The 27,632-nt window shown below is 47.6% G+C and overlaps 1 protein-coding gene across 1 annotated transcript; it reads right to left on the reverse strand.

Moving 5' to 3' along the window:
• Positions 1–1,350: 1,350 nt before the first annotated feature.
• PRPF6 (pre-mRNA processing factor 6) lies at positions 1,351–25,892 on the reverse strand. Its single transcript, XM_030502832.1, has 21 exons — positions 25,729–25,892; positions 24,754–24,922; positions 23,804–23,922; positions 23,086–23,164; positions 22,002–22,178; positions 21,051–21,206; positions 20,281–20,375; positions 19,411–19,567; positions 19,043–19,205; positions 16,453–16,571; positions 15,546–15,764; positions 13,774–13,896; positions 12,863–12,984; positions 11,572–11,710; positions 10,485–10,604; positions 9,123–9,299; positions 8,178–8,311; positions 7,603–7,694; positions 5,438–5,552; positions 3,327–3,453; positions 1,351–2,632 (listed from the first exon to the last, which is right to left on the reverse strand). The coding sequence occupies exons 1-21, from the start codon at positions 25,797–25,799 to the stop codon at positions 2,480–2,482; spliced, it is 2,826 nt and encodes a 941-aa protein (XP_030358692.1). The 5' UTR covers positions 25,800–25,892; the 3' UTR covers positions 1,351–2,479.
• Positions 25,893–27,632: the final 1,740 nt, after the last annotated feature.

Here is a 27,632-nt window from a genome sequence, read left to right on the forward strand (position 1 = left end):
AGAGAGGAACAAGGCTCTGCTGAGGAGCAGGACAGGGGAGTTTGAGCAAGAGAGAGCAGCAATGCTTGAATAATCCACCTCTTCTCTGCTTGGTGAGAATGTTCCTCCATGGGAAGAGGGAACCCCAGCAATGTACTGCAGAGGCAGGACCCCAACAACTTGTTTTAGAGCTCTATATAGCTAAAATCCATAGGTGCCATAACTCAGTCTAAAAGCACCAAGAAGCTACAAACATTAAAGGCTCTAAAAGTTGATTTATCTAAAGTTAAAACCAAACCTAAACCCCAGAACGTACCCCCTGGGGCAGGGAGCTGCAGGTAGAGGGGCAAAAGGAGCTCAGTGCTGTGAGGTCCCTCTGCCTGGGGCCTCCAGCACATCCCAGTGTGCAGCACTGGGAAATCATTCCTGCTCTCAGCACCCACAAGGAGCAACTGCCCCTAAGTTCTTCCCATGGGTTTTCTCAAGCCCAGAGCTCTGGAGTTGCCTTTTCCAACAAATCCTTAAGAGATGTGGTGCTGCCACTGGAGCCAGGAGCAAGGCAAGCACACACATGGTATCTGGCTCACCAGAGATGCTCCAAGCACAAGTCAGGAATCTTTCCAGCAGGAAAAGTCAGGCCAACGCACTTCCAGCCGGCCTTCCCCACCTCAACTCCAGAGCCACCAAGCAAGGGCAACACAGGGCAGAGGGATCTGCATTCCCAAGCACATCACTACCCCAGGAAGCACTCCCTGCCCACAGAAGCAGGACACTGGCTTGAGCACTGACATGGATCACAGAATGGAGGAAGAGTAGAAGCCGTGTGAGAAGCACGAGGGGCTGAAGGACAGCACATGCTGGAAACTACTTTTAAACATGTTTTTCTCCTGCCTGGCTCAGTCATGGAATCCTTGTCCAGGCACATCACCTCCCCACATCTACCCTCTCCTTTACACAACAGAGATGTCTCTGCTCTCCTCCCCAACCTCCCTTTCCTTTCCCATACAGGAAGGATGTCAGTGACAGCACGAAACCACTGAGCAAGCGTCTGAACCCCCAATGCCTCTCACTCACCTTTGGGAAACTACAATTCCATGGGATATCCGTGATCTACACCCTCCTTAATGCAGCTTCACACACTTCCACAGCTATTTGAGAGAAAGCACAAGAGTTTCCATTATAAACCCAAAGAGGCTTTTGCTTCGAGACCAACCGTTTCTACTTCAGTGTTCATCCTTTTTGGCAGCACAACTTGGTGTAACCACCAGCAGCAGATACGTTCCCAGGGTGGTGGGAGCCTGATAAGCTCCAAGGTTTCTGCTATCAGACCCACTGTTCCCAGTCAGAGCGAAACCACATTCACAGAGAACATAAGGAAACAAAAGCCCAAGCTGTATTTCATACGTTACCCAACCAAGTGATAAGGGGTTTTCTCCTCCAACTAAATACATGATGTAACGCACAGACACAGACCTGGATACTTCTGCTCTACCCTACCAGGTAAGACATTACAGCTTCTCATTCAACAATCACAAGAAAGTCAGGTTTTCGGGGTGAAAATACTGCAGATCACAAGTGTCGAAGAGAGTTGAGAAAGGAAAGAGTCCCGAACACAAAGCTTTTCCTCTCCTGAATTTGCTGGTTTCCATCTGCACATGAAGAGCCATCCCAAACATCAACTGAGAGCAGTTGCTGCTGTGAAAGCACACACAGTCTCCCAATGACTTCAAGGTTGTTCCTTCAAAAGAGCCTTCAGGGGTTGCTGGATTTGGCCTTACTCTAACATAGCACTGAAATGAGACACAAACAGGGGCAGGCTGGACTATGTACATTTAAAACTTGAGGAAAAGGGCTCTAAAAATATGCTTCTGAATTTCATAAAATGCTCCCCTCTGCTCAGGTTTGAGCAATACCCCTGAGCTGGGCTGCAGCTCCTCAGCACAGAGACCAAGCTAAGCCAGGCTTGAGGCTACAGACTGAAACAGGGGGGCCAGCCCACCCCCTCGGCTGCTGGTCACCCCCAGCAGAACTCCACTCAGCTCCTTCAAGCACATTCAGCGTATTCAAACAGCAACAAACCCGATCTGCTGACAAGGAACCAGCAGCAGATGGGCTAAATGCTAAAGAGAGGGGCAGGAGGGGAGTGCATGCAAGGAAAGAAAGCAGAGGAACTGCTGAATCCATACAAGCACTAAGTAAAGCTTGTATTTACAGGGGGGGTTGAGGCATCAAAATGAAGATGCCAAGAGAGCCTCCCAAAACCACTCGTCTCTCCTACATGACACCAGCAACAACGTTCAGATGCGCTGCAGAACCTGATGGCTGTGTTGTGTGAACCAAGAGCACTGGGAAGAGAAGGAAACAGCTCTTCTTTCTGGAAGAAAGCTCTTCTGTACCACCCATCCTTCCGAGTCTGTGCCACTGCGAGGGTGAATGCACCGAAAGCAGGTAAGCAGGCAAGTCCTACAGAGATCAGTGAGGAGATGGAGGCAGGGGACTCTTAGAAGGTGTTTTTAAGCTTGGCTGCCACAAGCACGAGGATCTCTCCAATCTTCTTCTGCCAATTCTCTATGTCCTTGGAGACATCGCACCAGAGCTCCCCGTGGCGAGGTTCAGCATTCTCGCAGCGCTTCCTCACCTCTTCTTGTTGCTCCTACAAGGAAGAGAAACGACAGTTTGCAACTCTCTTACTGGTTCCAGCACAGAGGCTAAACAATTCCCTCCCCAGTTCACGTTTTCCAAGCTGATGGTGGGTTTTTGCTTGGTTTTTTAAAGGCAGTTTGGAATCCTCAGTCAAAACTCTGCCTCGCTGAGCAAACTGGTTGAGTTACAGTCAGGCAAGTTTTGGCTAAACTGCAGCAGAAACTTCCTCTGCATTCCCACCCGCACGAGAGCTGTGCAGTGAGAGGGCTCTCTGAAGTCAGAAGATAAAACACTCCCATCGTTTCAGCACTATCAGGCAGTAAAAACTGCCCTAACAGATTAGAACAGACTGTTCCTCCGGCTGTGTTCACGTGCAACCTCTGCTTGACACCTGCGGGGAGACAGCACCAGTCACACAAACCCAGCATCGCCATTACAGGAAGATCTAAGAGAGAGCTTGCATTTTACAGCAGGAAGATTGATTTCATCCATTTCTGCACGACCCAGCATGACTGTGGACAGCAAAGCAGCCTGAGAGACAGCTCAGCTCCTGACAGAGCCTCTTAAAAACCACCACACAGGCCTGTTCCTGCTCGGTCGTGACCAGGCGTGACACCGCAGCCTCATCTGCGAGCTCTGCACACCCAGCATCAGGCAGGGGTTCCTGCTGCCTTCCCAGCTCCCAGCTCCCAGCACACACTCACCTCCGTGCCATGCTGCAGCTCAAACTTGTAAAAGAAAGCCCAGGCATCCCCCAGGTCAGAGTCGATCTTCACCGTTCGGTGGAACCATTCCCTGGCCTTGGTTATTTTACGCTCGCTCCAGAAGAGCCTGGGGGGAAAAGCAAAAGTGAGCTGACAAACAGCCTATTTTAGACGAACCCAAAGCGTTCCAACAGATATTGCAGTTCCTTGCTTTCCCAAGAAGGAAACAGCAGATTTTGCAGGCATCTGCTGACTGGCCTTCCCCTGGGAAGCGATATGAGAGGACTGAAATGAACATCCACTGCTTTCTCGTCACTCTCCCCTAGTGAGGCTGTTAACTGAGCCTCAGGAAGAGACAGACACTCCTGAGAGGGGAAGTATTGCTCTCCAAGCTCAATCTTTGCTAACTCAATGGCTTAATTTTGCTGTTCCAGATTTGGTATAGAAGGAGGCAGGCTCACACGCCTACATCTATTTCCTCTCCTCCAATTTCTTAATATTTCAAGTTGATTTTAGCACCTAACAATAACTCCTAAAAGCTGGACACCCGCCTGCATGTTCCCAGTCGCACATTCCCATCCACAAAGCATGAAGCAGACCTACCCCATCAGCTCCACATTACAGGGAAAGGTGAGCACTTCCATGCTCCCATCCCAGGCTGGCACCCAGCCCCAGTGCTGCCATTTCATAAAGGGACTCATGAATTCTGGAAGTTCTCCCCAGTAATTATCCAGCTGCGTCAATAACCTCTTGGGTTCATTCCTCTTTGCATTAAAAGAGTTCATTTGAGCTAGGAAGGTCTTTATCAAAGCAGACAGCCATCCCTCATAAAGAGCTTAGCCAGTCATAAAATTATACAGCTTATGTGATTGTTTCTAAGCCCTGTAATACTCTTGATTGTTCCATGTTAAATAAACTGTGATTTAACACAGCACGAACAATGATAGCAGAGGCTCAACTCCTGCAAGCAGTGGCCATTTCCAGCAACCTACTTAACACAGCTGTTATTAGACACGATGGTATTACTGTACCTCCATGCAAGTCGTGATGGGATGTGGGAGCTGTTTGTGTTGGGATTAGTTGCTGAAGTGTCAGAGGGGCCTGGAAGCTGTTTCCATAAAGCCAAAGTTAACAGTTTTCTCCCTTGCTGCTCTAGCTGAACGGGTCCTGCTGTCATGATCTGGCAGAACCCAGCCCTGCAGTCACTTGAGTGTATCCTACGGTTTTCTTTGGCTTATAAAAAAGAGTTATGAAAGAATTGGGCAACTGTTTGGGCAAAATTCCTCCTGCATTAACCTCTTGTGGGGTTCGCAAAGGAACAGAAGTAAGTTTGTTCCAATCACGGCTGCCGTAGAGCTGTTCATGCATCAGGTCAACAAGGATATGGAGTAAGCCAATTCTAATAGCAGGTTTTCATCATTGGAAGCCCCACAACTCAATCTAGACAAGAAGATAATCCCTAGTAAATGATCTTCCCATTTCAGAGAAGCAAACTACAGCAGGATGGTAGTTTGCATTCCACGAAGGGCCACAACTGAGGAAAACTGAGGCATGGCAGAAATTCAGGAGAGGAGAAGACTACAACAGCACAGGATCTAGCTCAGGGTTAAAACAAACCTGAGAGATTTCTCCAAGATAGAGAGAAAAGTTGAAGAACACACAGTCAGCCACATAAAAATTGAAAAATAATGAGGAAAAATTGCCCCTAATTTATCAAATGCTTCAAATATACCCTAAAAAGACCCTTTCTAATAGAGTCCAGGTCACCCGCAAGCACACTGAAATCCCTTTCAAGGGATGGAAAGCAGCAATTTCCAGAGTGCCATTACCCAGCACTGGCAAAGGGCTCTGTGTGGATGTATTGTTGTGTGTGCTGCAGTCCCAGCCCCAGCAGAAGAGCTCGAGGGCAGGTTGACATCCCCTGCTTTGAATCAAGGGAGAGATTTGCACAGTTACTAGGAGACAGCTTGAGAGCCGTTACTTGCTTTGGGGCTTATTAGAGCTGCAGCAGCCAGAATCATATGGTTGTGCTCAAGTGCAATGTTTCATCCTGGATGCAGCCACACACAGAAAGGGGTACTTTTTTTACAACATCAAGCCCAGGAACTCACTTGGCCACAGCCAGCAGGACGTGTGGGTCGTGTTCACACTTCTTGAGAGCATCCACACTCTTGGTCTTGCGTTGCGGTCGCGCTTCAAGGAAAATTGCCTCTGACCACAGGATTCCTGAATCAAGTCAAGCAAGAAGATTGTTTAGAGTTATTTCCAACATTAACCCTCCCCATCCTGCCATCAGGCCAGTGCTCTCTAACACAAGCAGCACCACTGCCCCCACTTTCATGGTTATCCATGTCCCAACCTCATCCCAGATGATTCTTTCTGCATGGATACTTCATCCAACACTCTGAAGGTTTAGCTACTGCGTGCATGGTGCTGGACCTTCTCTTCTGCACCACGACCCTCCTGCAGCTTCAGTGCTCCCTATGCTGGTGGGCACCAACCCAGAGCTCACGCCTCTCGGTTGAGACATTGCAAGCAGTGGAAGAGGGAAGGGTAAATCATTTCCAAAGTGAAAGAGATCCATTTGTCTGAATGGGAAACTGCAGTGGCAGAAATCCCAGGAGGTGCAAAGCACAATGTCTGGAAGCAGTTTTAAGGGTGCCAAAGAGCAGAACAGTCTTATTGATGCTGGCTCTCCACACGTCCGATGAAGGACAGAGCAGGGCCCGGAAAGCCGGGTTTAATCCCTACATCCTTTCAGTGCCAAAAGCAAGGAAGGAAATATGCTCAGAGGAGCATGAAATCTCCAGTTTCTGCTGTGAGCCAAGCACACCTGGTGATCACTTCAAAGCAAAGCCTGAGAGCGGGTCTCTGCCAGCACTCTGTGCTCTCACTTCCCATCAACTGCACACGGGAACACACACAAGCTTTGATGAGTGCAGCCACACTGGAGCAGAGCTCTTCTTGCTCTTTAGATCTAGGGTCAAACCACATTTTTGCAGGCTGCTGAGGCCACAGCCATCATTAGATTTCAATTTTACCCTTTGTGTAGCCTGCCCTGCAGCAGCCACAAGCAACCAGGAATCAATTCAGCACTTGATGGATGCGAGGCTCTGGTTTACCCAACTGTAGGTGTCCAACGAGCTCACTCCTGCAGGCTTTTATTCTGCTTTGTGGAGTTTTAAGATAGGGTTGGAAGTGATTATATTCCAACAAAAACTGAGATCCTGCTGCCCATTTCCATAGCAACAGGCAGGTTCTGTGAGAAAGCCTGTGGTGGCAAACACTCATTAAGCATTAGGTCATTCCCAAAACGAAGTGGGGCTTTGGGGGGTGTTGCTTTGTTGACCCACACGCACGGTGAGCAGCTTGCAAGGAGTTTATCATGTCATAAAAGCCACTTAATTCCCAATGATTTCCCTGGGATTTGAGCAGCCACCAATTAAACACCTTTCAAAAGCCAGCCCGAAGGCAAGCTGGAAAGCTTGTCCTGCACAAGACTACTGCATTTTCTAGTTATGTGACATCTTCTCTCCAAAAGATGTCAACATGTTTAAATAATTACAGTCTTCCCACAATCCTGCCCAAAAATAGGGAAGTATTATGCATTTCTTCCTCCCATCCCAAGAGGCAAATGTTTCCACTGCTGCTTAGAACCAAGTGACTTTCATTCTGTGACCTCTTAGCCTTTTCTTAAATGACTTAAAATCATCAAAACTCAGGACTAAACATTTATGGTAGGTGATTCCCTAATCATGACTGTGCCTGAAGTTTGCAGCCAGCAGGAGTTATTCAGCACACAGTCAGGAGTGCAACCAGTGCAAACCAGCAACAGGAAGCATCCAAGGCCAGCTGTGCTCCAACAACAGGGAAAAACCCATTGTTTTCCACTGAACTTCCTAACTACAAACACTCCAGAGTCTTTCTTCAATTCTCAACCCTGGCAGGCTTGTAGCAGCTTCAGAGAAAAGCCACCCATGCCCAAAGATGCTTTCCCAGGAAACCTGGGGACACACTGTGGACCCACAGGCCCAAAAATAAACTGGATACTGCAGCAAAATGGAACGAACACCAGCCTGTGACATCCCTGGTGTGAGACAGCACAAAGCAATGGGGATTATTCACAAAGACCCTCAATATTTGCACAAGGATGATGGGCATCTCTCCAAAATGTAGTCTTTTGAGGCCTGGCCAGAAAGGACATCTTGGAAGAAGATGTTTCTTTATCAAGTGGGCAAAAGAACCGTGTTTAAGATAGAAATGAGATCCAGCTCACCTGAATTGGGGCATTCTTGCAGTGCCTTGGCCATCAGAGTGTTTGCAATGTTCTTTAGCCCAGCTCTGTACTCCAGTCGCACCGACTCCAACCTGGTAAGGGAGAGACTCAGTGATGACATTTCTGACAACACATTCACCATGTGGAAACAAACAGGGAGTCACAAGAAGGTCACTGGAAATTGCAAACATCTGCCCACATTGTGAGTGCATGTAGGTGACTGACATCTTCCCATTCCTCTCCATCCAAAAATAAACCTGACCTTTGTTCTGTAATGGTCTAGATCAAAAACAGGCAAAAGGGACCAAAAGAGAAATGAAAGAACCCTGAGTGTTCATGCTGTGTGCACTAAAGTCATCAGCAAAGAAATAACTAGTCCCCAGCTCCTTAGAGTAGCTACATACTAGCCAGGATCACCAAAGCATTCCTGGCATTCAGAATAAGTTGTTAGTCCAAAAGAAACTCTAGGACAGGCATGGTCGTAAGTTCCAGGCTCAAATGGCTGAGATGATGTGGAATAGGTGGCCTGAAGAATGCTCTGCAGCCCAAACTTAGCTCGTCTCCACACAACTCACCAGAGATCTGGATTCTTTGGGTTCTTCAGGCGAGACTTTTCCAGGATAGCTCTTGCTCTGGTCAACTGCCCGACCTTCTCCTCCAGCCTGGACAGCAGGAGCCACAGGGGTATGGAGTGGGGGCACTTTTTCAACTGTTAAAAGAATAGGGCAATATGTAGGTTTGAAAACCATCTTAGAACCCTTATAGGAAATAACTTCCCTTCCTGCATCCTCCTGGAGTGTTAGAAGAGAGACAAAGCTCATTATGTTGCTCAAATTCCTTCTAGTCTTACAGCACAGGAGTCCAGTTTCTCCCACATCTCAAACAGTTGGGTCCATCAGCTATGACTGAGCTATGGCAGCAGCAAGAATACACCTCCCTTAATAACACACCTACAATTTGTGCTCTGTCTGGAGATGGAGGGCTCATACATACCCAAACCACAGCAAGAGAGGGGCTTTGAAGCCTGGAAAGTCATTAGGATATCGACACCGGCAGAAACCTGCTTCCCTCTGACTTTCAAGGCTGAGGACTTTCCGAAGCATTCATACCCAAGGACACTGATTTCCATTTAAAAGAGACAGGAGTGCTCTGTAAGCCACCTCCTTTTACAGTGTGTATCTAAGAGCTCATTAGGAGGCTTTTCTTTTAAGAGTTCTGCTTTTAGTCTTTACAGGTCTCAGGGAATTATCGTGCAATGCTTTTTCTTCCTAGCAGCGAGGAGTCAAACACACAGCAAACTCCCTCGAGCAAGAACGTGCATTTTGCACATGGATACTGGGTAAGGGAAATTCTTGCTGCTTACTCAAGGTCCCAATATTTTTGCTTTGTTATTGTTTTAAAGCAATGACAGAGAGATCAGAAAGCATCTCTGCTTAGGCTGAGACGGAGCCCTCTCCATTTTGATTCACACCAGACACCACCAGAAGCCCAAAGCAAACTTGCAACAACACCCAGCTTACCCCTTGATTATAAGCCTCCCGGGCTTTGTCCACCAGCTCTTTTTGTTCCTCAATTTGTCCTTTCATCATCCACAGTTTGGGGAAGTCCTCGTAGTGCTTCAGGGCTTCCTCACAAAGCTCCTGGGCTGCAGCAATGTTCCCCAGCACCCATTCTAACTTCACCGACTTCATGAAGACCTGAGAACAACCAGAGCTGTTTATCACTAGCAGCCACTGAAACACCATCAGTCCCCTCAAGGCAGTGGGTTCCCACTTTCATACACCCATTAGAATGTTATTAATTAGCTAATAAAGAAATATCAGGGTTAAAGAATAGTGGGAACAGGCAACAACGAGAAAGGTATTGTCCAAATATCCAACTGCTGAAAGAGTTGGAGCAGTGGGATCAACCTGTATCTCACCTCTTAGCACAGGCTTGACCATTGTATAATACTCATACAAAGAGCACAACTAACTAATGAATTTAGCCTCCCTCACCAGCACAAACTGATCTCCTTAGATCCAAGCTACCCAGAGCACCCATTCTCACTCAGGGCTTTAAGTTGCAACCGTTGTCCTGCTCATTACAAGCTGGTACACATATTTTTTCTGCCCACAAATGCCTTTCCTTCGGCTACACATGGAAGTTACAGCTGTGGGAAATACATTATAGACCGAAGGCTGTTTCACTACTCTTTGATCCCTATCCTCTCCATTCCCAAACTCCCCCCACCATGACTTCACAAGGGAAGCATCAAGTCTTGAGAGCAGAGCTCCAGCCCCAGCTGGAGAGAAGCTCCCTGGCTAACAAAGGAGGAAGAGGGCAGTTTAAAAGATGTAGATGAAGCACAGCCTGGGGAAGGGACAGAGACCAAACTAGTTTTTCTTTTACTTGGACAAGTTAACACGGTTCTGTACGAACAGCTAAAAACTGACAGAGTTTATCATGCCAGGAGTAAAGCAGAGATGAATACAAGAGTGTAACTTTAAACAGCAAACACGACCACAGCTGTCTCTAGCACAGCAAGCACAAGCGCGTCCGCTGTGAAAGTATTTTCTCTCTCCATTTCCAAGGCTTTTATGCAACAGGAACGTTATACAAACAGCTGTAAACTGGGAATTTCCTGACTTTTGCCACTGGTCTTAAAAAAACTGAAAGCCTTCACTTGATCCTGGCTTTTCTTTCCCATCGTGGCACGACTGGGTGTCGCAATTCACTGGAGAAGCGCCGCAGCGAAGCGGCCACATGCCTGCAAAAGGCAATGGCAAAGAGCCACCCGGTCAATCCCCGAGGCCACAGAAGTGAAGGAACTCCTCCTTCCGTCTCAACTCCCCCGTGGCCAAGAGAGGTCTCAGCCTCTCCACCCTTCACACATCCCTTACCCTTGCAGTGGGGGCACTGCTGCGAGCTTTTGCCAGCAGCCTCCTTGCTCTTTCATACTCATTGTTCTCCGACTCGAGCTTCACGGCAGCAAGCCAGATCTCCTCGCTGTTGGGGTTGGCCTGCAGGAACATCAAATGACAGACAAATGCAGGCAGTGAATCAACAGCAGATTTAATCCTTCGTTTGATCCAGATTAAAATTGAAATCAGAGCTCTGTCAATCCACAGTAGGATTTTTTTTCTTGTTTCAGTTCAAGCTCCTCCCAAATCTTCTTTGACCTTTGAAGTTCTCCAAACCAGATGCGCACCACAAAGATATGTGCCAGTTTAGAAGCTGGATGCTCCTCAATTGTTGAAAAGCATTAATGCTTGATCTTCTGAACTTCCAGTTTGAACACTGACAACATCACAGGGTCTGCCACAATGAGACCCTCGTTTTATTATCCCTGAGCAAAAAAAGAATGAAGCTGGAATTCCCAACTGAGGTCTCTGAAAGCTCCTCCAATAAAAGGCATTTCAGTGGCAGCCGAGTCAAGAAGCCTTCAGGATGGTAACAAAAAGCACTAGGAACAAATTTAGGAAGTAAATATCTTTTACCTTCCAGCTCAGGAGTTGTCATTTGGTTTTGTTATCACTTAGCTTTTGAGCCTCATTCCCAGCGTTAGAACTGTACTGGTCTGCCCATCTTCCTTTCAGCATCCAGCACAGAATTCCCTTCCTTTGGCTGTGGATTAGTGGGCTTGGGCCAAGCCATAAGTAATGCAGTACCATCATGAATTAAAGTAGATCACTACCCTTCTTACTGAGGAGACAGATGACCCGAGGCAAGGGGGTTCTGATCCATGGCTGGGGTTGATGGGAGCCATGGTAGTTTGTGAACTCAGAACCTGGTGTGGTTCTACTACAGGAGCAGTAACACACTCTGCTGCTATTTTACAGCTGAACACTGCCACACAACTCAATGAAAGACCAGTGGAAGCCCCCATCACCTTGCAAGGCAGCAGGGATCAGGTGTTGACAGAAGCAGCCTGCTCTGTGTTCTTTACCAGTTGTACTTAACACCATCACACAAGTGTAAGAGACCTACCTGGAAAGCCAAGGCCAAAATGCTTCTGGCTGCTGGCACATCTCCTGCCAGCCACTTCGATTTGGCTCCCATGAGCCAGAGCACTTCTGCTTTGGGACAGTGAGCAACAGCCCTCTGCAAAAGAGCCTCCAAGGATTCTCTGTGACAAGAAAGAGCAAGTTAGGCTCACCGGAACGCCTGCCAAAGGCGAGCTCTCACACACCATTCCCACTATCACTCAGCGTTATAAATGTTGTTGCAAAGTCCAACGTTGTAAACCTTGATAAGTGGTTTCATAACAAGGAAAGGGTGGGGTCTTTTTCACAAGGGTTCTGAAATCAGCACTCCACAAACGGCTCATTGTTCAGCCACCTTTGTTTGATAGCCCCTGCGGAGAGAGCCTGCACACACACAGCTCATGGGGCTTGGAACGAGATGCTCTTCTTAAACCTTAGCAGAAACTGAGACAGGAAGTTTTCCAGAATTATTAGATGAAGCTGGCTTGATCTTCTTGAAACTTGCTTTCTCCTCTGGAAACTACTTTTCAGTTAGAACAAGGGGCTTAAACTGGGAAACGTGGGACAACAACATCATAAGTAACAACATACTTGTTGCAGTTACAAAGAAAAGGCTTGAATGAGGCAGAACTCAGCATCTGATTTAGTTGAAGATGTCCCTGCTCATTACAAGGGGGGTTGGACTAGATGACTTTTGAAGGTCCCTTCCAACCCAAACTCTTCTATGATCTGCAGTCACTTCCACACTACAGCCTTGTTGGCTTTAATAAGATGATTCCACGTGTATAAGTGGTCTTATAAATCTCTTATAAATAAAGCAGGTCTACTGCTTTCTTTGCTTTAATCTAAACTTTGGGCAGAAAGTTTCAGACGTGTAAAACTTTATGAATAAACTTGAAAGACTGAGCTGTGACAGTGTAACACCAATCCTGAGTGTTATAGACATTCACAGTGTGTTTAACCCGAAAATGCCAGAGACGCTCAGAGAGCTTCAGCAACGAACTAGTTTGTCTATGAAAATGAAATTAAAGACATGCTGTATTTCTAGGTGATTCACAGCTATTTTACCAAGTAATCCCTATTGCCAAAAAGCCTTTTTATGACTTCATAAAACCCAAAGATGTTCCAACCACAACAATAACAAAGAAGGTGAGACCTGCAAACAGTGCCAGCGAGTTTCCAACCAGCCGAACTGACACTGCACACGCAACACACCAGCCATAACCTTGAAGCTTTTCTTCCTCCCCATCCTAAAGGATGAAACCCCCCCCCCAAGGATGATGCAGCACCCAAACCTTGTGCCATGGTTCTTTTCGAAGTAGGCTGCTCGCAGCCACACGCTCTTCTTGCTGGGGAAGACTTGCAGGGCATAGGCATAAATTGCTCGGGCACACTCCAGGGCGTTGTGAGCCACACACTGAGGAGAAGCACATCAGAACCAAGTCAGTTTAGGGTTGCACTGAAATCAAGTGCAAGAAAGAGTTATGCATGCATAATTCAGCACAGAACTCAGTAACTCAGGATAATACATCAATTGGGGCATTATATAGAACAGAACAGTTACTGTCAGCTTTACAAAACGAAGCAGGGAAGATATTCTCAACCGTCCCTCTTTCAGGCCTTTCAGTGCACTGACACACACACGACAGCTTGAAGCATTACTTAAGCACAGGAAAGGCTCCCATGTTCATATTTCTTTTTTTACAGGCAGAACCAAGTGCCACAGCATATGCCCCCTATTCCCAGGGAACTGGACGTTCTTCATGCTGAAATCTGATTTACTTTTTAGTGCATGTTCAATTTACCCCCCAAAAGCAAAGAAAACTTCTACCCGCTCCCCTGGCCAGCCTGAGACCAACTCTTGAGCTACAGGGTTTAGGTGTTGAAACTCAACTCCCAGGTCCTTTAACCAGCCCTCAATCTCTGCTGACGTCTCACACGCTCAAACCAACCCCACAATCCACACAAAAAGCAGCAAATTATCAAAATGCCAACTTTTTGCTTAGTATAAATTCAAGGCTGAAGAAAGCTCTACAATACAATAACCTCCTGAGAGGCAGGCTGGCCAAACGCAGGCAGGTGTGTGGGAATCACAGGCACTTTCATGGATAAACCATGCCATTTTCCAGGCTCCACTTCAATTTCCCTTAATTAGAAACCAAACAAACCCCAAACCAACACAAAGCAGCATCACAGCTGGACATACACTGTCTGCGTCTTCCATCCAGGTATGTTTCCGATCTTCCTCCTCAATCCCAATCCCAATGACGGCTCGCATGATTGCCTGGCACGTGGCCACGCTTCCAGCTTTATCACATTCCTCAGCATCCTAGAAACAAGAGCAAAGCCCTGAGAGCTCAGCACAAGAAGTTAGATTCTGCAATAGCAGCTCTTCAAGCACTAACACAGACACATTGTGGGTCTCTGACACATTAAATACATCTTATCACTCAAACATCTGGACACTAACTATGGAGCCCATAACCATGTGGAAGGTGCTGTAAGCTGTACACAGAATCAGTCAGAAGATGGTTAAGAAACAGAGCACATCAGCTGCATCCACTGGAAAGGAGTAAGTGTGACAGTGTGTGACCTTTCCAGCCTTAACAGTCTCCTCTTAGAGCTGCAGAGCAGGGACGTGGCCAATAAAAATCTACAAGAATTTGAGAAGGAAGAATTATAACATCAAAACTATTGATCTTCTTTTCAGCTTCGAATTGATTCTTACGGCTCAATAAGGGCTAAGCAATAACTGAATTTAAACAAATGCACCCTCCACCAGCGTGAAGTTAAAGGTGCAAAGGCTCTCTCATCAGAGCATACAGGGAAAAGCAGTTTTCTGCACACAAAGCTTTCAGAAAGCCAAGCTTGGCTTGCTTGAACTTGTTAACAAGACCTCTGATCAGATAGCAGAAATGGAAAGGAACTCGAGAACACAATGATGCAGAGGATGTAGTGGGGGGGTGTTTTTTAGACAGAGGTTGAAATTAACCTTTCATTGTTTTACTGCTGTAAAGGAAGTTGTAATTCTTTTAGATGTTAACAAGGATATCTATTTAATATTAAAGCTTGTTGATTATCAATACTCTTTTAAGCAGCATGCCAAGATTTTGCTGCCCTGACCCACTCTAAGTGATCTTAGTAGTAAACTGGTTTAAAGCCTTATGCTTAAAGAAAGCACAGTACATATATAGGAAGAAAGAGGCTCTTCTAACCTGAATATCAAGCCATTTAGATGGCAATAGTCTTCAAAGAGTCGAAGTCAAGCACATTGCAACTTTGCCCATACAGAACATTAAAACCACAACCATCTGGGATGAACCTGCACAGAGGTGGTGCTTTGTAAACCTCACTGGACAGGAGGGTTCCACAGGGCAGCTGTGACCACCTCACACAGCCTCAGGACTGTGTGAAGGCCAATAAAGGACTAAGAGTATTTCCTGCTGGCTGCACATGCATTATTTCATAGAATCCCAGACTGGTTTGGGTTGAAGGGACCTTAAAGCTCACCCAGTTCCAACCCCCTGCCACAGGCAGGGACACCTTCCATTGGACCAAGCTGCTCCAAGCCCTGTCCAACCTGACCTTGATTTGTATTGATTTCTTACAACAGGATCTGACAAAGACTTATTGGGCAAACAGATACCTTTTAAGGCAAAAGACATGCAAAAAGCCACATAAATCCTTCACTGGAGGCTTAAAGCCTCTGTCCTACTTAAGGCAGCAGCTGCTTCAACTTGAAGCTGACTACCTTCCAAGACAGAAGCAAACCAGACATTCCTCAGCTGAACACACGCAGTGCTACCCCAGTGTATCACTTACGGCCCTGAACCTGCTCAGCTTTTTAGTCTCACCTCTTGCATCTTCACTGGGATCTCCACTGATAAGCCTATTGCAAAACCACCCTACAGTACCTCGCACCAGCAGCCTTCCAACCTGAGAGTTCATGTGGGTCCCTAACCAAGCTTGAGCAAATACCTGTATCCATTGCTCCCTGTTGATCTCCACACCGTTAGCCCTGAGGGATGTGATGGCTCTGTCAATGATCTTCTCCACCATCTGGGTGTTTCCATTGGCTTCCTCCAGCTTGGCAGCAGTAATCCAGATGTGCCGATCCGTTGGAATGTTCTCTCGGGCTTTGTTAAGGACTTTCCTTGCGTTCTCGTACGTTTCCAGCCTCGCCAGTGCAAGCCACAGCTGTGGAGCAACAGAGGATGGGTTCCAGGTTAGAACAAGGAGATGACAACGCTGCTGTATGACAGGGTCAGCCTGAAGAGATAAGCAGCTTTAGGCTATTGCTACGGGTTGACAACTGTCCTCCAGCAGGATAAGCAGAATGCCAATGGAGAAGTAGTAGAAACAGAGTCTACTCCTGCCCTTAAAGCTTGGTCCTAATCACCTCAAGCTATGAAGGTGATGAGCCCACTGGAGATAGTGGAGATATCATCTCCATTAGCTGGGCTGCATGTTCTCTGTTCACATCACCTTCCAAACAGCTGAGTGGAACACTCTGGTTCAGGGTTTCAGCAATGAGCAACGTTGTTTTCGACTCCCCAGGCTATGTCTATGCTTGTTTTCCCAGCTGCAGAGGCACTACCCACCAACAGGAACGTGGCTAAGTGGCTACAGCAGGCACAGCAGTGCACTGGCATAATGAACCTAACAATTACACAGGAAAATGAGGCATGTAATGACCACCAGACAATTAACTCTGGGGAAAAAAAAAAAGCACAGTCCACTACTCATCACATCCTTCTCCCTGTGGCATAAAGCGTGTGGTAGAGAACTCATCCTGCACTCCCCTGCCTCCTGTTGTCAAAGCTCTGCTGTCAACCTAAAGCCATGAGGAGGGGGTTGCTTTTTCTTTATGTCTTTAAAGACTTACTTCCACACTGGTTGGACAGCACTCCACAGCCCGGCTCAGCATGATCCTGGCATCCTCAGGTTCCTCTAACTCCACGGCTGCTTTCCACAAACGCACTGAGTTTGGAACATGCTCAAGGGCTAGAAGGGTAAAACCATTCCGTTAATCATGACAAAGTAGTTTCCCAAAGAGAACTGCATGTTTTAAAGATGATATATTGAAGGCTTTGCCCTATTACAGACGAAATTTCCTGAAAGAGGGAAGGGAGGGAACTGGACTTCCATTAGCTCTTGCTTCAACAATGAGAACTTCAAATCAGAAAATAAAAAGCTGACTTGATTTTAATTGGAACCAGGCTTTGGAGAGCCAAAAGCTTTTCCCCTGCCCAAGCTGTAACTGCATCCTCTGCAGTAAAACACCTCGCTGAACACAGCCTCCAGGCTCAGCACATGAGCATGCCTTTAAAACTGGGTAGCCCTAATTATGCTGGGTCTCCTTTATTAAAAAGGAGCATCTTCAACACCAATCAGACAACGTTGTTCCTTAGATGTTGAAACTGCCCCTTCATCCTGTGGGCATCTCCTGATGGCTTAATGGATCCCAGATTAGCTTCCCAATAAGTTATTGGCCTGCTGTGTAAAAATAAACCAGGAGGATGCCTAAAAGCTTAAAGGTATCACTGGCACTAACACCCTAAGCCACTGAATCCCACGTGTTCTTTCAGCAATCCATATGGGCTCTATCTAATTAAGAGTCTTTGAGGCTTCCTTAATCTCCTCCAAGAGTAGCTACTGCTGGTAGAAACTGCATTCCCTGCAGACTGTTCTACGTGTGTTTAGACCTGAAACACTCAGGTCTAAACAACTTTTCTCAGCCTGTTTCTTTATAAGCTCATATCGTAGAGATACACTAAGAAACTAAAGGGGTTTTTTAGCCTTTTGTCATTACAACTCACACCACAGACTGCTGGTGTTAGCTGTGCTGCAGGATTAGTTTCACTGCTTCCAAGGTGATTGCACACAAACAAGCTATAGTAACAGAGGACTGAGCACATCCTCTTCAGCACAACAGCAGGAGCACAGAAACGGGTGGAAGAGGCATCTAAACCTACATTGAAACCAGCTTCCAGGCAAGGCTGCTCCTTTAAGCATTCCTGCAAAGGCCAAGGCACACTGCTGAGCCTCAGAGCACATCCCAGCTCCCCAGAAACACACAGAGCATTTACCAGCACTGTGCGCTGGGGATTTGGGCATTAACTGTTTCCTCTCAGTCTGCAGCAGCAGGAGATTTCCTGAGGAATTAAGTGAATCATATCAGCCTGCAAGAGCTGAGAGCATCACTCAGCAGGACAGAAGATGTTCTCACGGAGCACTCAATTTCTGCACCTCGAGCTGCATTTTAAACACTCAGCTTGCTGGCTTTCCAGCCAGAGAGGGGCTTTCAAACTCCAGAGGTTCTGCTTGATGGTGGGAATGCACAGAGTGAACAAAACACATCAGGAAAGATCCCATTCCAATGACATTACCTGGCACTCAGTCTATGTTATTTGAGGAGAAATAACAGGTTAAACTGCCACTGATGTTAAGGCTGCATATACAAACAGCTCCAAGCATCATATTCCTGCTGCTCCCACAGCAGAGGAGCACTGTGAAGCTGGTTAACAGGGAGAAATAGGAAAGAAGTGATAAATCATGTTCCACTCCACTAACAGCTTTGTATCAGAGATGAAGTAGGTGGTTCCAAAAACTGAAACAAGATGTTTTTCTCTTTGCAAATACAATGTTTAAAGCAAACCTCAGCATTTAATGTGTTACTGCTTTCATAGAAGATGCTCTCCTACCTGAGCTGGACTCAGAAACCTATTTCTGCTCATAGCAGAGTGTTTTTCTGTTCAGTATCTGAACTACTGCTCTTGAGGAGGATGCACAATGTCACAGGAGTGACACCACAGCACTGCTTAGCCCATAGACATTAGAGAAGCTACTGAATAGTTAATATCTGAACTCCTACAACTTCAAACCCAGGAACCTGGGAGTGCCTTTCATCCACATGCAGTAAGAGGTCATTTCAGCAGCGATGTGTAGTTTTACATGCAATAGTAAGAGGCAATTTGCGTCCTTTGAAGCCAAACCATTCAATACTGTAGGCTCCTCCACAAGGATTTACTAAATGTATGAGATCCAGACCTTTTTCCCTGTCTAGATTAAAGTTAGAAGATGTAATTGACACAATCCAATAGTCATGAAGGTTCTCTACTGCTACAGCCACAGTAACGTAGAGCAATCAAAGGATTAATACTATGAACCTGTGAGGAAGACCCAGGTTCAGGACAACACAACAAACCACTGTTATAAAGATCATTGTTTGGAATAGCCTTGGATGAAGCTGGAATTGGTCTGGGCAAACAAATGTCATTTGCAATTGCTCAGTAACAGCAGCTTTTCACTGAAGCATGTTACTACTTCAACAACAACTTGACTCAACAGCAGCAAGTTCCACCATTAGGTCACACATTATTGACCACTATTTTCACCAGGGATGCAAAAACGCCCCCCCCCGAATCAAACAGGGAGAGCCAGACTTTGCTCCCTGGCCCTGCAGAAGCTCTCACCCTTCCTCAGGACACGTTTCTTTGCCCGGATGTCTGTCTCCAGCTCTGCTGCTCTGATGTAGATCCGCACAGACTGCGGGAGGTGACGGACAGCCTGAGCCACAACTGCCTTGGCTGTATCCCCAGGCTGAAGCCGAGCAGCTTCCAACCAAACATCTTCACTCTGTCAGGACAAAGGAACAAGCTTCCTTTACACCAAACTAAGAAACTTAGAGCTTCTAGTTAAACACATGTTCTTTTAACACCGCAGAGAGTGAAGCTGTATCAGATCTAGCCTGACACAAGCTTAACAGAGATGCTGCTACTCGTAACCACAACCTTTTCCTACTCTCCTGCAAGGATGAGCAGGCAAGCAAAGCAATTCTCACCTTGGGGCACATCTCTGTTCCTTTCATGATGAGGTTTCGAGCCACTTGGAGCTTGCCAGTGACCTCCTCCAGTCGGGCTGATGCTATCCAGGCTGGAGGATGATGAGGATTGGTCTCTCGGACTGATTTCAGGAGCAAACGGGCTTTTTTGATATCACTAAAGGAGGAGGAAAAAGAGGCAGGAAGATTTTCAGCACTGCAGCAAACAATTCTCCTGCAGCAGTAAGTGCTTTACAGCCAGTTCTTCACACCCAAATGCACAGGAACCCTGACCTCAAATGTTTCCACACTGGTGACACAGATTACATGCTACCAAACAAGCTTACAAATAGACATTAACACAGTGAGATCAACATGAAAAGGAGTTAAGTGTTTAAGCAAGGTTTTTAGGAATTACAGCTGGGCACTTGCAGCTGGAAGCTGCTAAGCACAAGTCAAGCATTAGCATCCACATTTGCACATATCACTTGGACTTTAATGACAATTCTTTATGAAACTGGTGGCAAACTCCAGGTTAAAGAGGTTTCCAGAGGTCAGCAATGAAGCCTAAATTAGCAGCACAGGGGTACAATTAAGCAGGTTCTGCCCTGGCTGGCAGACAGTCACACACAGCCATCACCCTGGCATGTTAGTCCAGGGATAGAATAAAAACAAGCCCCACAGTTGATGCATCCAGGTGAGATGCTAAATACCCCGGTTGAAGGATTAAACCAGACCTCACGTTAAAAGAAATCACCCTCACAAACTCACCTGGCATCTTGTACAAACTAAGTGCCAGCTGAGAGCCACCAGCCCAGACAGATTTCCATTTCTATGCAGGCTCACAGCCATCACTAAGAGGATAAATCAGTTAATCCTTCTTAAACTTACTTGATATCTCCTCCATGGGTGGGAATCATGGAATTCAAGTCTGTCAAATATCCTTTCGGGTCCACTACAGTCTGGCCACTCACAGAGTCTGACACCTGGGAAAGGCAAAGCAGAGCTACTGAAATGACCATTCACAGCCCCTCACAGCATGCACTAAAGACTGGAAAAGACCCTGAGGCTGTACAAGCAGCCTAGATATTCACCCCTTCCCAAAACCAAGGAGGGAGGGAAGCACAAAGCCTTGCTGATTAGCTTTTTCCACTTCTAAAATACACAACTTGAATGATTTAAATTTCATACCACTGAAAATGCAGGCAACAAGCAGCTTGGCTTTCAGTCACCAAAGGGTCTTGCAGTCCTGCCAGCTAAAGCCCAGCTTTTCAGTTTAAGCCAGATTTAGATGGGAAAATCAATGAAAAAGAACAGAAGTCATCAACAATTCAAGAGCAGTATTTTTCAGCATTTTGCCCTGCATCCCTATGCAGGATAGAGGAGATGTTTCCCCTGGGAAAACTCTCAGTGCTGTTCATCTGAAGTCCACCTCTGGCACAACAGGGTTCTCCCTTAATGACCAAGACTTCCAGGGGCAAACTTAATTCCCAGGAAATTGGAATTTCCTGGGAATTAGAGTAGAGGGCATGGGATTAGGGGAAGAGGAGCATAAAATTGTTTTGCAACTGAGGTGTTTCTTCTTACACCCAAGAGAATTAAAGACTTTTTAAGCCCAGGTCTTATAGAGCAGCACAGATCCTGCCTTCCCACATCCTTACCTGGCTTAGCCTCATATCCATCAAGGTGTTCCTGGCTTGGCCAATCTTCCTCATATCCAATTCACCTGTCCCAGGAGTCATTAAGCCTGGTGTCATTCCTCCTGGGTAGGGAGTGTTCAAGCCCCCTGGATATGGAGTATTCAATCCACCAAATTGCTAAAAAGAAGAGGGAGAGAAACACATTCCTCAAATCTCTTCTGAGGTTTCGGAAGGAATTCAGGCTGATCCAGTGGCTACAGGACAGAGGTGCCAAAATCCCACAGGTCCCTCTCAAACAGCAGCTTCCCTGCACCACAGAGCATCTCTAATACAGGTTTTGCAACTCTGGAGGTAATGTTTAGTAATTACAGTGAAATAAGTCACAAGAAAGCGAAAACTTTGAGCATAAGCATCTAAAAGCAGCACATTTCAACGAGAACATCTACAAAGAAGTCCCAGGGACATCTGGTGCCAGTTCAGGGCCAGTCAGCTTCTTCTGCAACTCCATCACCCCTGTGGCCATGCAGCAACAAGCTAAATTCCTTCATTTTCAGCTGGCTGTAATGCAAATAATCTGTAACACAATTGCTCCAGTGTTGGGCAAACCATTAGCTGAAACCACACTGTATTTCTGTTCCATTTTTGCAAAATTAACAGATATGGACATTGGTTATGCTCAACAAAACTCATTATCACCATTCTAGAGCCCCAGAAATGGAAAAGAAACACTTTCTTCCACTTTCACCACGAGAACCAGGCTCTCCCTGCCTATCCTCAAGTTCTCTCTGTGCACTGAAAGACTCCAGCAAGCACGAGAGTTTAACATCCAGCAATTCTTCTGCCAGACTCACACCACGTGTTTTGGTCAAGTATCTTTTACTTCCAAATCCCCCTCACGAATCCACAGTTCAGCTCCCACCTCTAATTATAAAGCACAGATCCCATCCTCACCGGCTTTTCTTTCGTACTCACTGTTTGGCGGGGGTCCACAGAAGTGTGATTCTCCCCTGACTGCAGATGCTTTGCAAAGAAGCTGTCGGGGACAGGAGTCAGCTTCTCGTAGCGAGGATTCCTCTGGCGCTTGTTCCTGGCATCACCAACTTCGGGGATACTCAGCCACTCTTCCTCTGTGACCTCTGCCAGCTTCCGCTGTTCAAACAGGAGTTGGCATCCTCAGTTACTGCAGAATTTGTTCTTTTCAACTGCTCTGCTTCCTGAAGAGATTCTTTTTCCCTTAAACTTTGACTTAAATATCAAAGGTCGGATTGTTTCCTATCCCAATGTACGAAAGAATTAGCTGCATTTCATTAGAATTTGGGTTTAGTCCAGGCTGAGATTATAAAGCAATCTTGTTATTAAATTCAGTGCTGCAAATATTCAGGTTAATCTCAGCACCTGCAGCACTGAGTGGTTTATTACTAATCATTAGCCAACAGCTTAAACAATACCTTTTATTTAACAGAATAAGTCCGGAGCTGCTCAACTACTACTCCAATGCCAACAAATGATCAGTCCCTTAAAGACAGAAGCAAGGCACCTGCTCCAGAACTGATGTGAAGCAACAATAAAGCATAAACCAAAAGCCTGGTATCAAGATTTGCCTGAATTTCACTCCCTTGTGCATCCACAAATAAAGAGCTCCCCAGGCAGAATCCCAGTGTTCTCCCAGATCCCTCCAAAGCAGCTTTAAACACCCACGTGCACCAGCTGAGTGCCACTCTGAATGCTGCTGTCAGCACAGACAATATGGCTTTAGCATCGCAGATTGCATCGCTGCTTGGGTTTAAATCAGCACTAATTTAAGTGGCTGTAACTGCAGCTGGCTGGAAATCACAGTGCTTGAGAGAGCTCCAGGCCAGGAAGAGGTTCTGCACCACCAGCTGCCAGCTTTGTATCCATTTACTTTCCTTTTCCAAGAGGAAATAACTCTAATGTGGCGAATAAGGAACTACTTGTTTGCTAACACTCCAAATCCGAGCAAGGAAATGCAGAACCCGCATCCACTTCTCCCACATCACAAAGACAAGAGTCACACTTGAGACATTTTTCTCCTTACTTTCAAGTCTGAGAACTGCTGCTGAATTTTGGGTCGTTCCATGCGGTATTTCTCTATTTCCTCTTTCTCTCGTTGTTCCCTGAGGAAGAGGAAAACTGAGGTTATGCTCAAAGGCACAACCAGCAAGTCTTTAAGCAAAGTGTTGATCTCACAGATGAACGTGTCTGATTAGACCTAAGGCGTTCAAAAACGCGCTTTATCCAAGCTTAGGTTATCAACATTATGGCAGAGATGTTTCATCAAGTAAGACAATATTATAGTGTAAAAACAGATGTCTCCAACCAAGAGAACTTCAGTCTTTAACCTCCTTTTACCCACAGACCAGGCAGTGAGTTTAACAAGGTCAGTACCACTCACCAGTTTACAAGACACCTGCATTACCTGACTTTCTAACCATCTCCCGTGTGCTGTGCAGTATGGAATGTGCCAAAACCAGTCACTCAGCATCTCCCCCCATCATCTTAACAAACTTAGGTATGATGAAGCCATTCAACCGCATCAATTCTCAGCAAGTTATGCAAAATACCCATCAGCTCCTAAAACTTGGAGCCACAGGGCCAAAGGTTCAGCATTAAACCAAATAAAAACTGTGTGTGCATCTGAAAACAGACCCCGTAGACAACAGCAAACCTGAACTGGAAAATGGAAGAGGCAGAGGCAAAGCCTGAACCACAAACTAACCAGGAACACCCCGTGCCAGTGCTGTGATTCATCCTACCTTCTTTCTTTCCTGCGTTCATCCATCCTCTTATCCAGAGCTGCATAAATAGCATCTGCTTCCTCGTCATCTTTTTCATAGGGACCACTTGAGAACAGGCTCCCAGCGTACCCATTGAACTGTGAATTTGGGAAGAGAGAAAGGAAAAAAAAAAGGGGGAAAAAAAGCCATATCCTCAGTTTAAAGCTCCTGTTATGTTCCTGCTGGAGCCAACAGTCACCAGCACAACGCAAAAGCAGGAGGAGGCTATTTCTAACACCACTGCATCAGACTGACACATCCCCACAGCAAAGCACTCGCTTCTCCCACCCCCGGTGGTTCTTCTCCCACATCATCTCAAAAGCAAACCTGCTTCAGAATTGCTTCTTCCAAAACTGCTCTATTAAATCAATAACTCAGATCCCAATAGAGAAAGGCCGTTTTCTTCCATTAACCTCTTTTTTGTTGTAAACTACTGACAGCAAACCAAAGGAACACCACAACATTTACCCGACCAAAGTGGGATTTAAACACAAGAGCCTACGTAGGCCACATGAAGACAAATACATATCAGAGCATAAAAGCTCAGATTTCTTTTGTGGTGAATAAAAAAATACCTCCCCCAAAGTACTTAAACTAGTACTTAACTAATTACTTCAGTTAGTACTTTACTAAGTACTTTACTCATTTAAGTTAGTCCTTACTAAACTTACAACTTCTAGATCTCTTCCCAAGACTCTCAAGGCTTAGTACAGATAATTAAACCACAATATGCAGAGCAACAGCACACCACAAATCCGCACTATGCCATTATAACCAGGTCTGAGTTAAAAATAAAGAGGGAAAAAAGGAAGTGCTGCCAGGAAAATACAGGGAATTCTGCTCTTGAAACCTCAGGTTTCATAGGAAGAGCTAAAGGAATCCTCTTCCCATCAGGGCAAAGCATCTCCAGGTGATGACAACCTCATTACCTCATCGTAATTGGTGTCGTTCAAGTCTTCATCATCATCATCAGCTGTTTGGTTCTTCTTCATCTGATCCCCCACAGTCCTCTTGCCGGGCGGGGCGTGCCGGTCATCCACAGGATCATTGGCATCCCGCGCGGGGCCGATATCCGAGCGGGTGGTGAAACCTGTGGCTCTGGGTTGGGAAAGCAGCAGCAGCTCCTCAGCACACTCAGCCCCGGTGGCACACAGGCAGGCTGCCAAAGTTCGTTCTTACAGCACACAATAGCCCCAGCCTTCTGTAAGAACGGCATCAGCCAGTACCTGTCTCCCTGTCTCTTTGTAGGGAGGACTTTGGCTGCAAAGACACTGCAAGCACCCAGCTCACTGCTCTATATGGAGCAGCTCTGCTCTGGAGCCAGGCTGAGAGAGCTGGGCTGGGGCAGAGAGAAGAGAAGGCTCCTGAAGGGGAGACCTTAGAGCAGCTCCAGTGCCTAAAGGGGCTACAGGAAACCTGGAGAGGGGCTTTGGACAAGGGATGGAGGGACAGGACAAGGGGGAATGGCTTTAACCTGCCAGAGGGGTATTTCTGTGCCTTTCGCAGGGCAGACAGAACCAAACCACCCCTATGTACACACAATAAAGCAGCGGAGACCAAGCGGGGCTCGCACCCAGCAAAGGACAGGTCCCCCCTACCCCGGTCCCCCCACAAACCGCCCCGATACACCGAGCTTTGAGAGGGCCCCGCGGACACACGCAGCTACAGAGCCAGGCAGGACACCAGTTACAGCGCCCCGGAGCCCCCCCCGCTGCCGGGCCACGAACCCGCCCGCCCGCCCGCCCCGCAGACACGGACCGGCCCGCACCAACAACCCCGGGAACGCCTCCGGCCTGGCCCCAGGGCGCAGGGACGGGGCCCGGGCACGGGACGGGGCCCGGTGGGGAGGCGCCGTGAGGGGAACCGCGGCGGGGTAGGCCCGGAGGGGGGACGGCGGAGCTCACCCGCGGCCCAGCCCCGGGACGTAGCCCAGGGGCGCGGGCATGCCCAGGAACGGCTTCTTCTTCTTGTTCATGGCGGCGAGGAGGGAGCGGGGCCGGGAGCGGGAGCAGGTCCGAGTCCGGGGACCGACGGCGGCGGAAGCGGCGGCGGGAGCAGGCGGGGCTAACCGGGGAGCAGAGCGTCACTTCCTCTCGCTAAGGAGCGGAGAGAGCAGCGCGCCCCCTCGCGTCGCGGAGGTCCGGGGCGGGGTGGTGATGATGGGGATGGTAGGGATGAAGGGGATGGGGATGGGATGACGGGGATGAAGAGGATGGGGATGATGGTTGGATGATGGGAATGATGGGGATGAAGAGGTTGGGGATGATGATGGGGATGATGATTGGATGGTGGGGATGATGGGGATGGGGATGATGGTGGGATGATGGGGATGGTGGTGGGATGATGGGGATGGTGGTGGGATGATGGGGATGGTGGTGGGATGATGGGGATGAAAGGGATGAGAGGGATGAAGGGGATGGTGATGAGATGACGGGGATAAAAGTAACGGGGATGATGACTGGATGATGGGAATGATGGGGATGAAGAGGATGGGGATGATGATGGGGATGATGGAGATGGTGGGGATGATGATGGGGATGATGGGGATAAAGGTGATGGGGATGGTGATGGGGATAAAGGTGATGGGGATGATGACTGGATGATAGGAATGATGAGGATGAAGAGGATGGGGACGAGGGGGGGATGAGGGAGATGGTGAGGATGGTGATGGAGATGATGGGGATAAAGGTGATGAGGATGATGACTGGATGATGGGAATGATGGGGATGAAGAGGATGTGGACGATGATGGGGTTGATGCTTGGATGGTGGGGATGATGGGGATGGATATGACGGGGATAAAGGTGCTGGGGATGCTGATGGAATGCTGAGGTTGTGCTATCACCGCATTTCAAATTCATGGCAATCACTGCTATTAGAGAACCAGCAGGCGCTGAGGAGAGCCTGGAGCATCCCAGGAGTGGGTGTCTCTGCTGGGAGCGAAGCTGACACCTGGATTTACCCACCCCCTGCCAGACCAGGGGGGAAAAGGGACAAACAGGGATGGGAACATCCCGGCAGGGCCTGGAGCTCGGTGAAGCCCCGGTGCCGCTCACCCTCATCCCTCCCCAGCATCCCTCCAGGTGACCCTGCACCAAAGGGGCCCTCAGGAGGGGATCACAGAGCACAAGGGCAAGAGGGGTGTGAAGAGCCCCCGGTGATGATTTGGGGGCTGTCCCCACCGTGCAGCCCCCAGCCCTGCCGCCCGCTGCCAGCCCTGCCAGGTTCCTGAGCGCAAACCAGCTGCAGGAAGACAAATAGCCCCATTTTGCATGCGAATGGCAGCCCAGCCGCTTCCCATCCAGCTATTTTTGGGTTCTGCTGCAGGGAGGAAAGAAAAAAAAAAAAGAAAGAAACAATAAATAAAATCAGTTTTGCCAAAGAGCCGGGTGGTGGAGGGGGAGGGAGGCAGCAGCATCCCGGCTCTGCTGGCCAGGAGCGAGGGCAAAGCCCATGGGAGCATCCCCAGCCAGGGAGGGATGTGGGATACCCGGACACCCCGGACCCATAGGGAAGCAAATGCTTCCCATTGCAGGAGATCCAGCATCATCAGCATTGCAAGGCTCATCCATGCAACCATGGAGCTTGGGACCATTTCCACATCAGGGAAGGATTTGACCCTGGGAGAAGGGCCTGTCAGCTCTCACCAGATCTTGTGGGGTTTATAGTGGGGATAATAAAAGATATTGCAGGTCTGGCATCCTCTAAATGCCCAGAGTGATTTTCTGCTGCGTCCGTGCTCCAGCACATCCTGTGTTATCGAGCACTGGGTGATACAGCATGAGGGGGAATGGCTTTAACCTGCCAGA

The sequence above is a fragment of the Strigops habroptila genome, chromosome 13 (genome assembly GCF_004027225.2).
Source record: "Strigops habroptila isolate Jane chromosome 13, bStrHab1.2.pri, whole genome shotgun sequence".
Classification (NCBI taxonomy): domain Eukaryota; kingdom Metazoa; phylum Chordata; class Aves; order Psittaciformes; family Psittacidae; genus Strigops; species Strigops habroptila.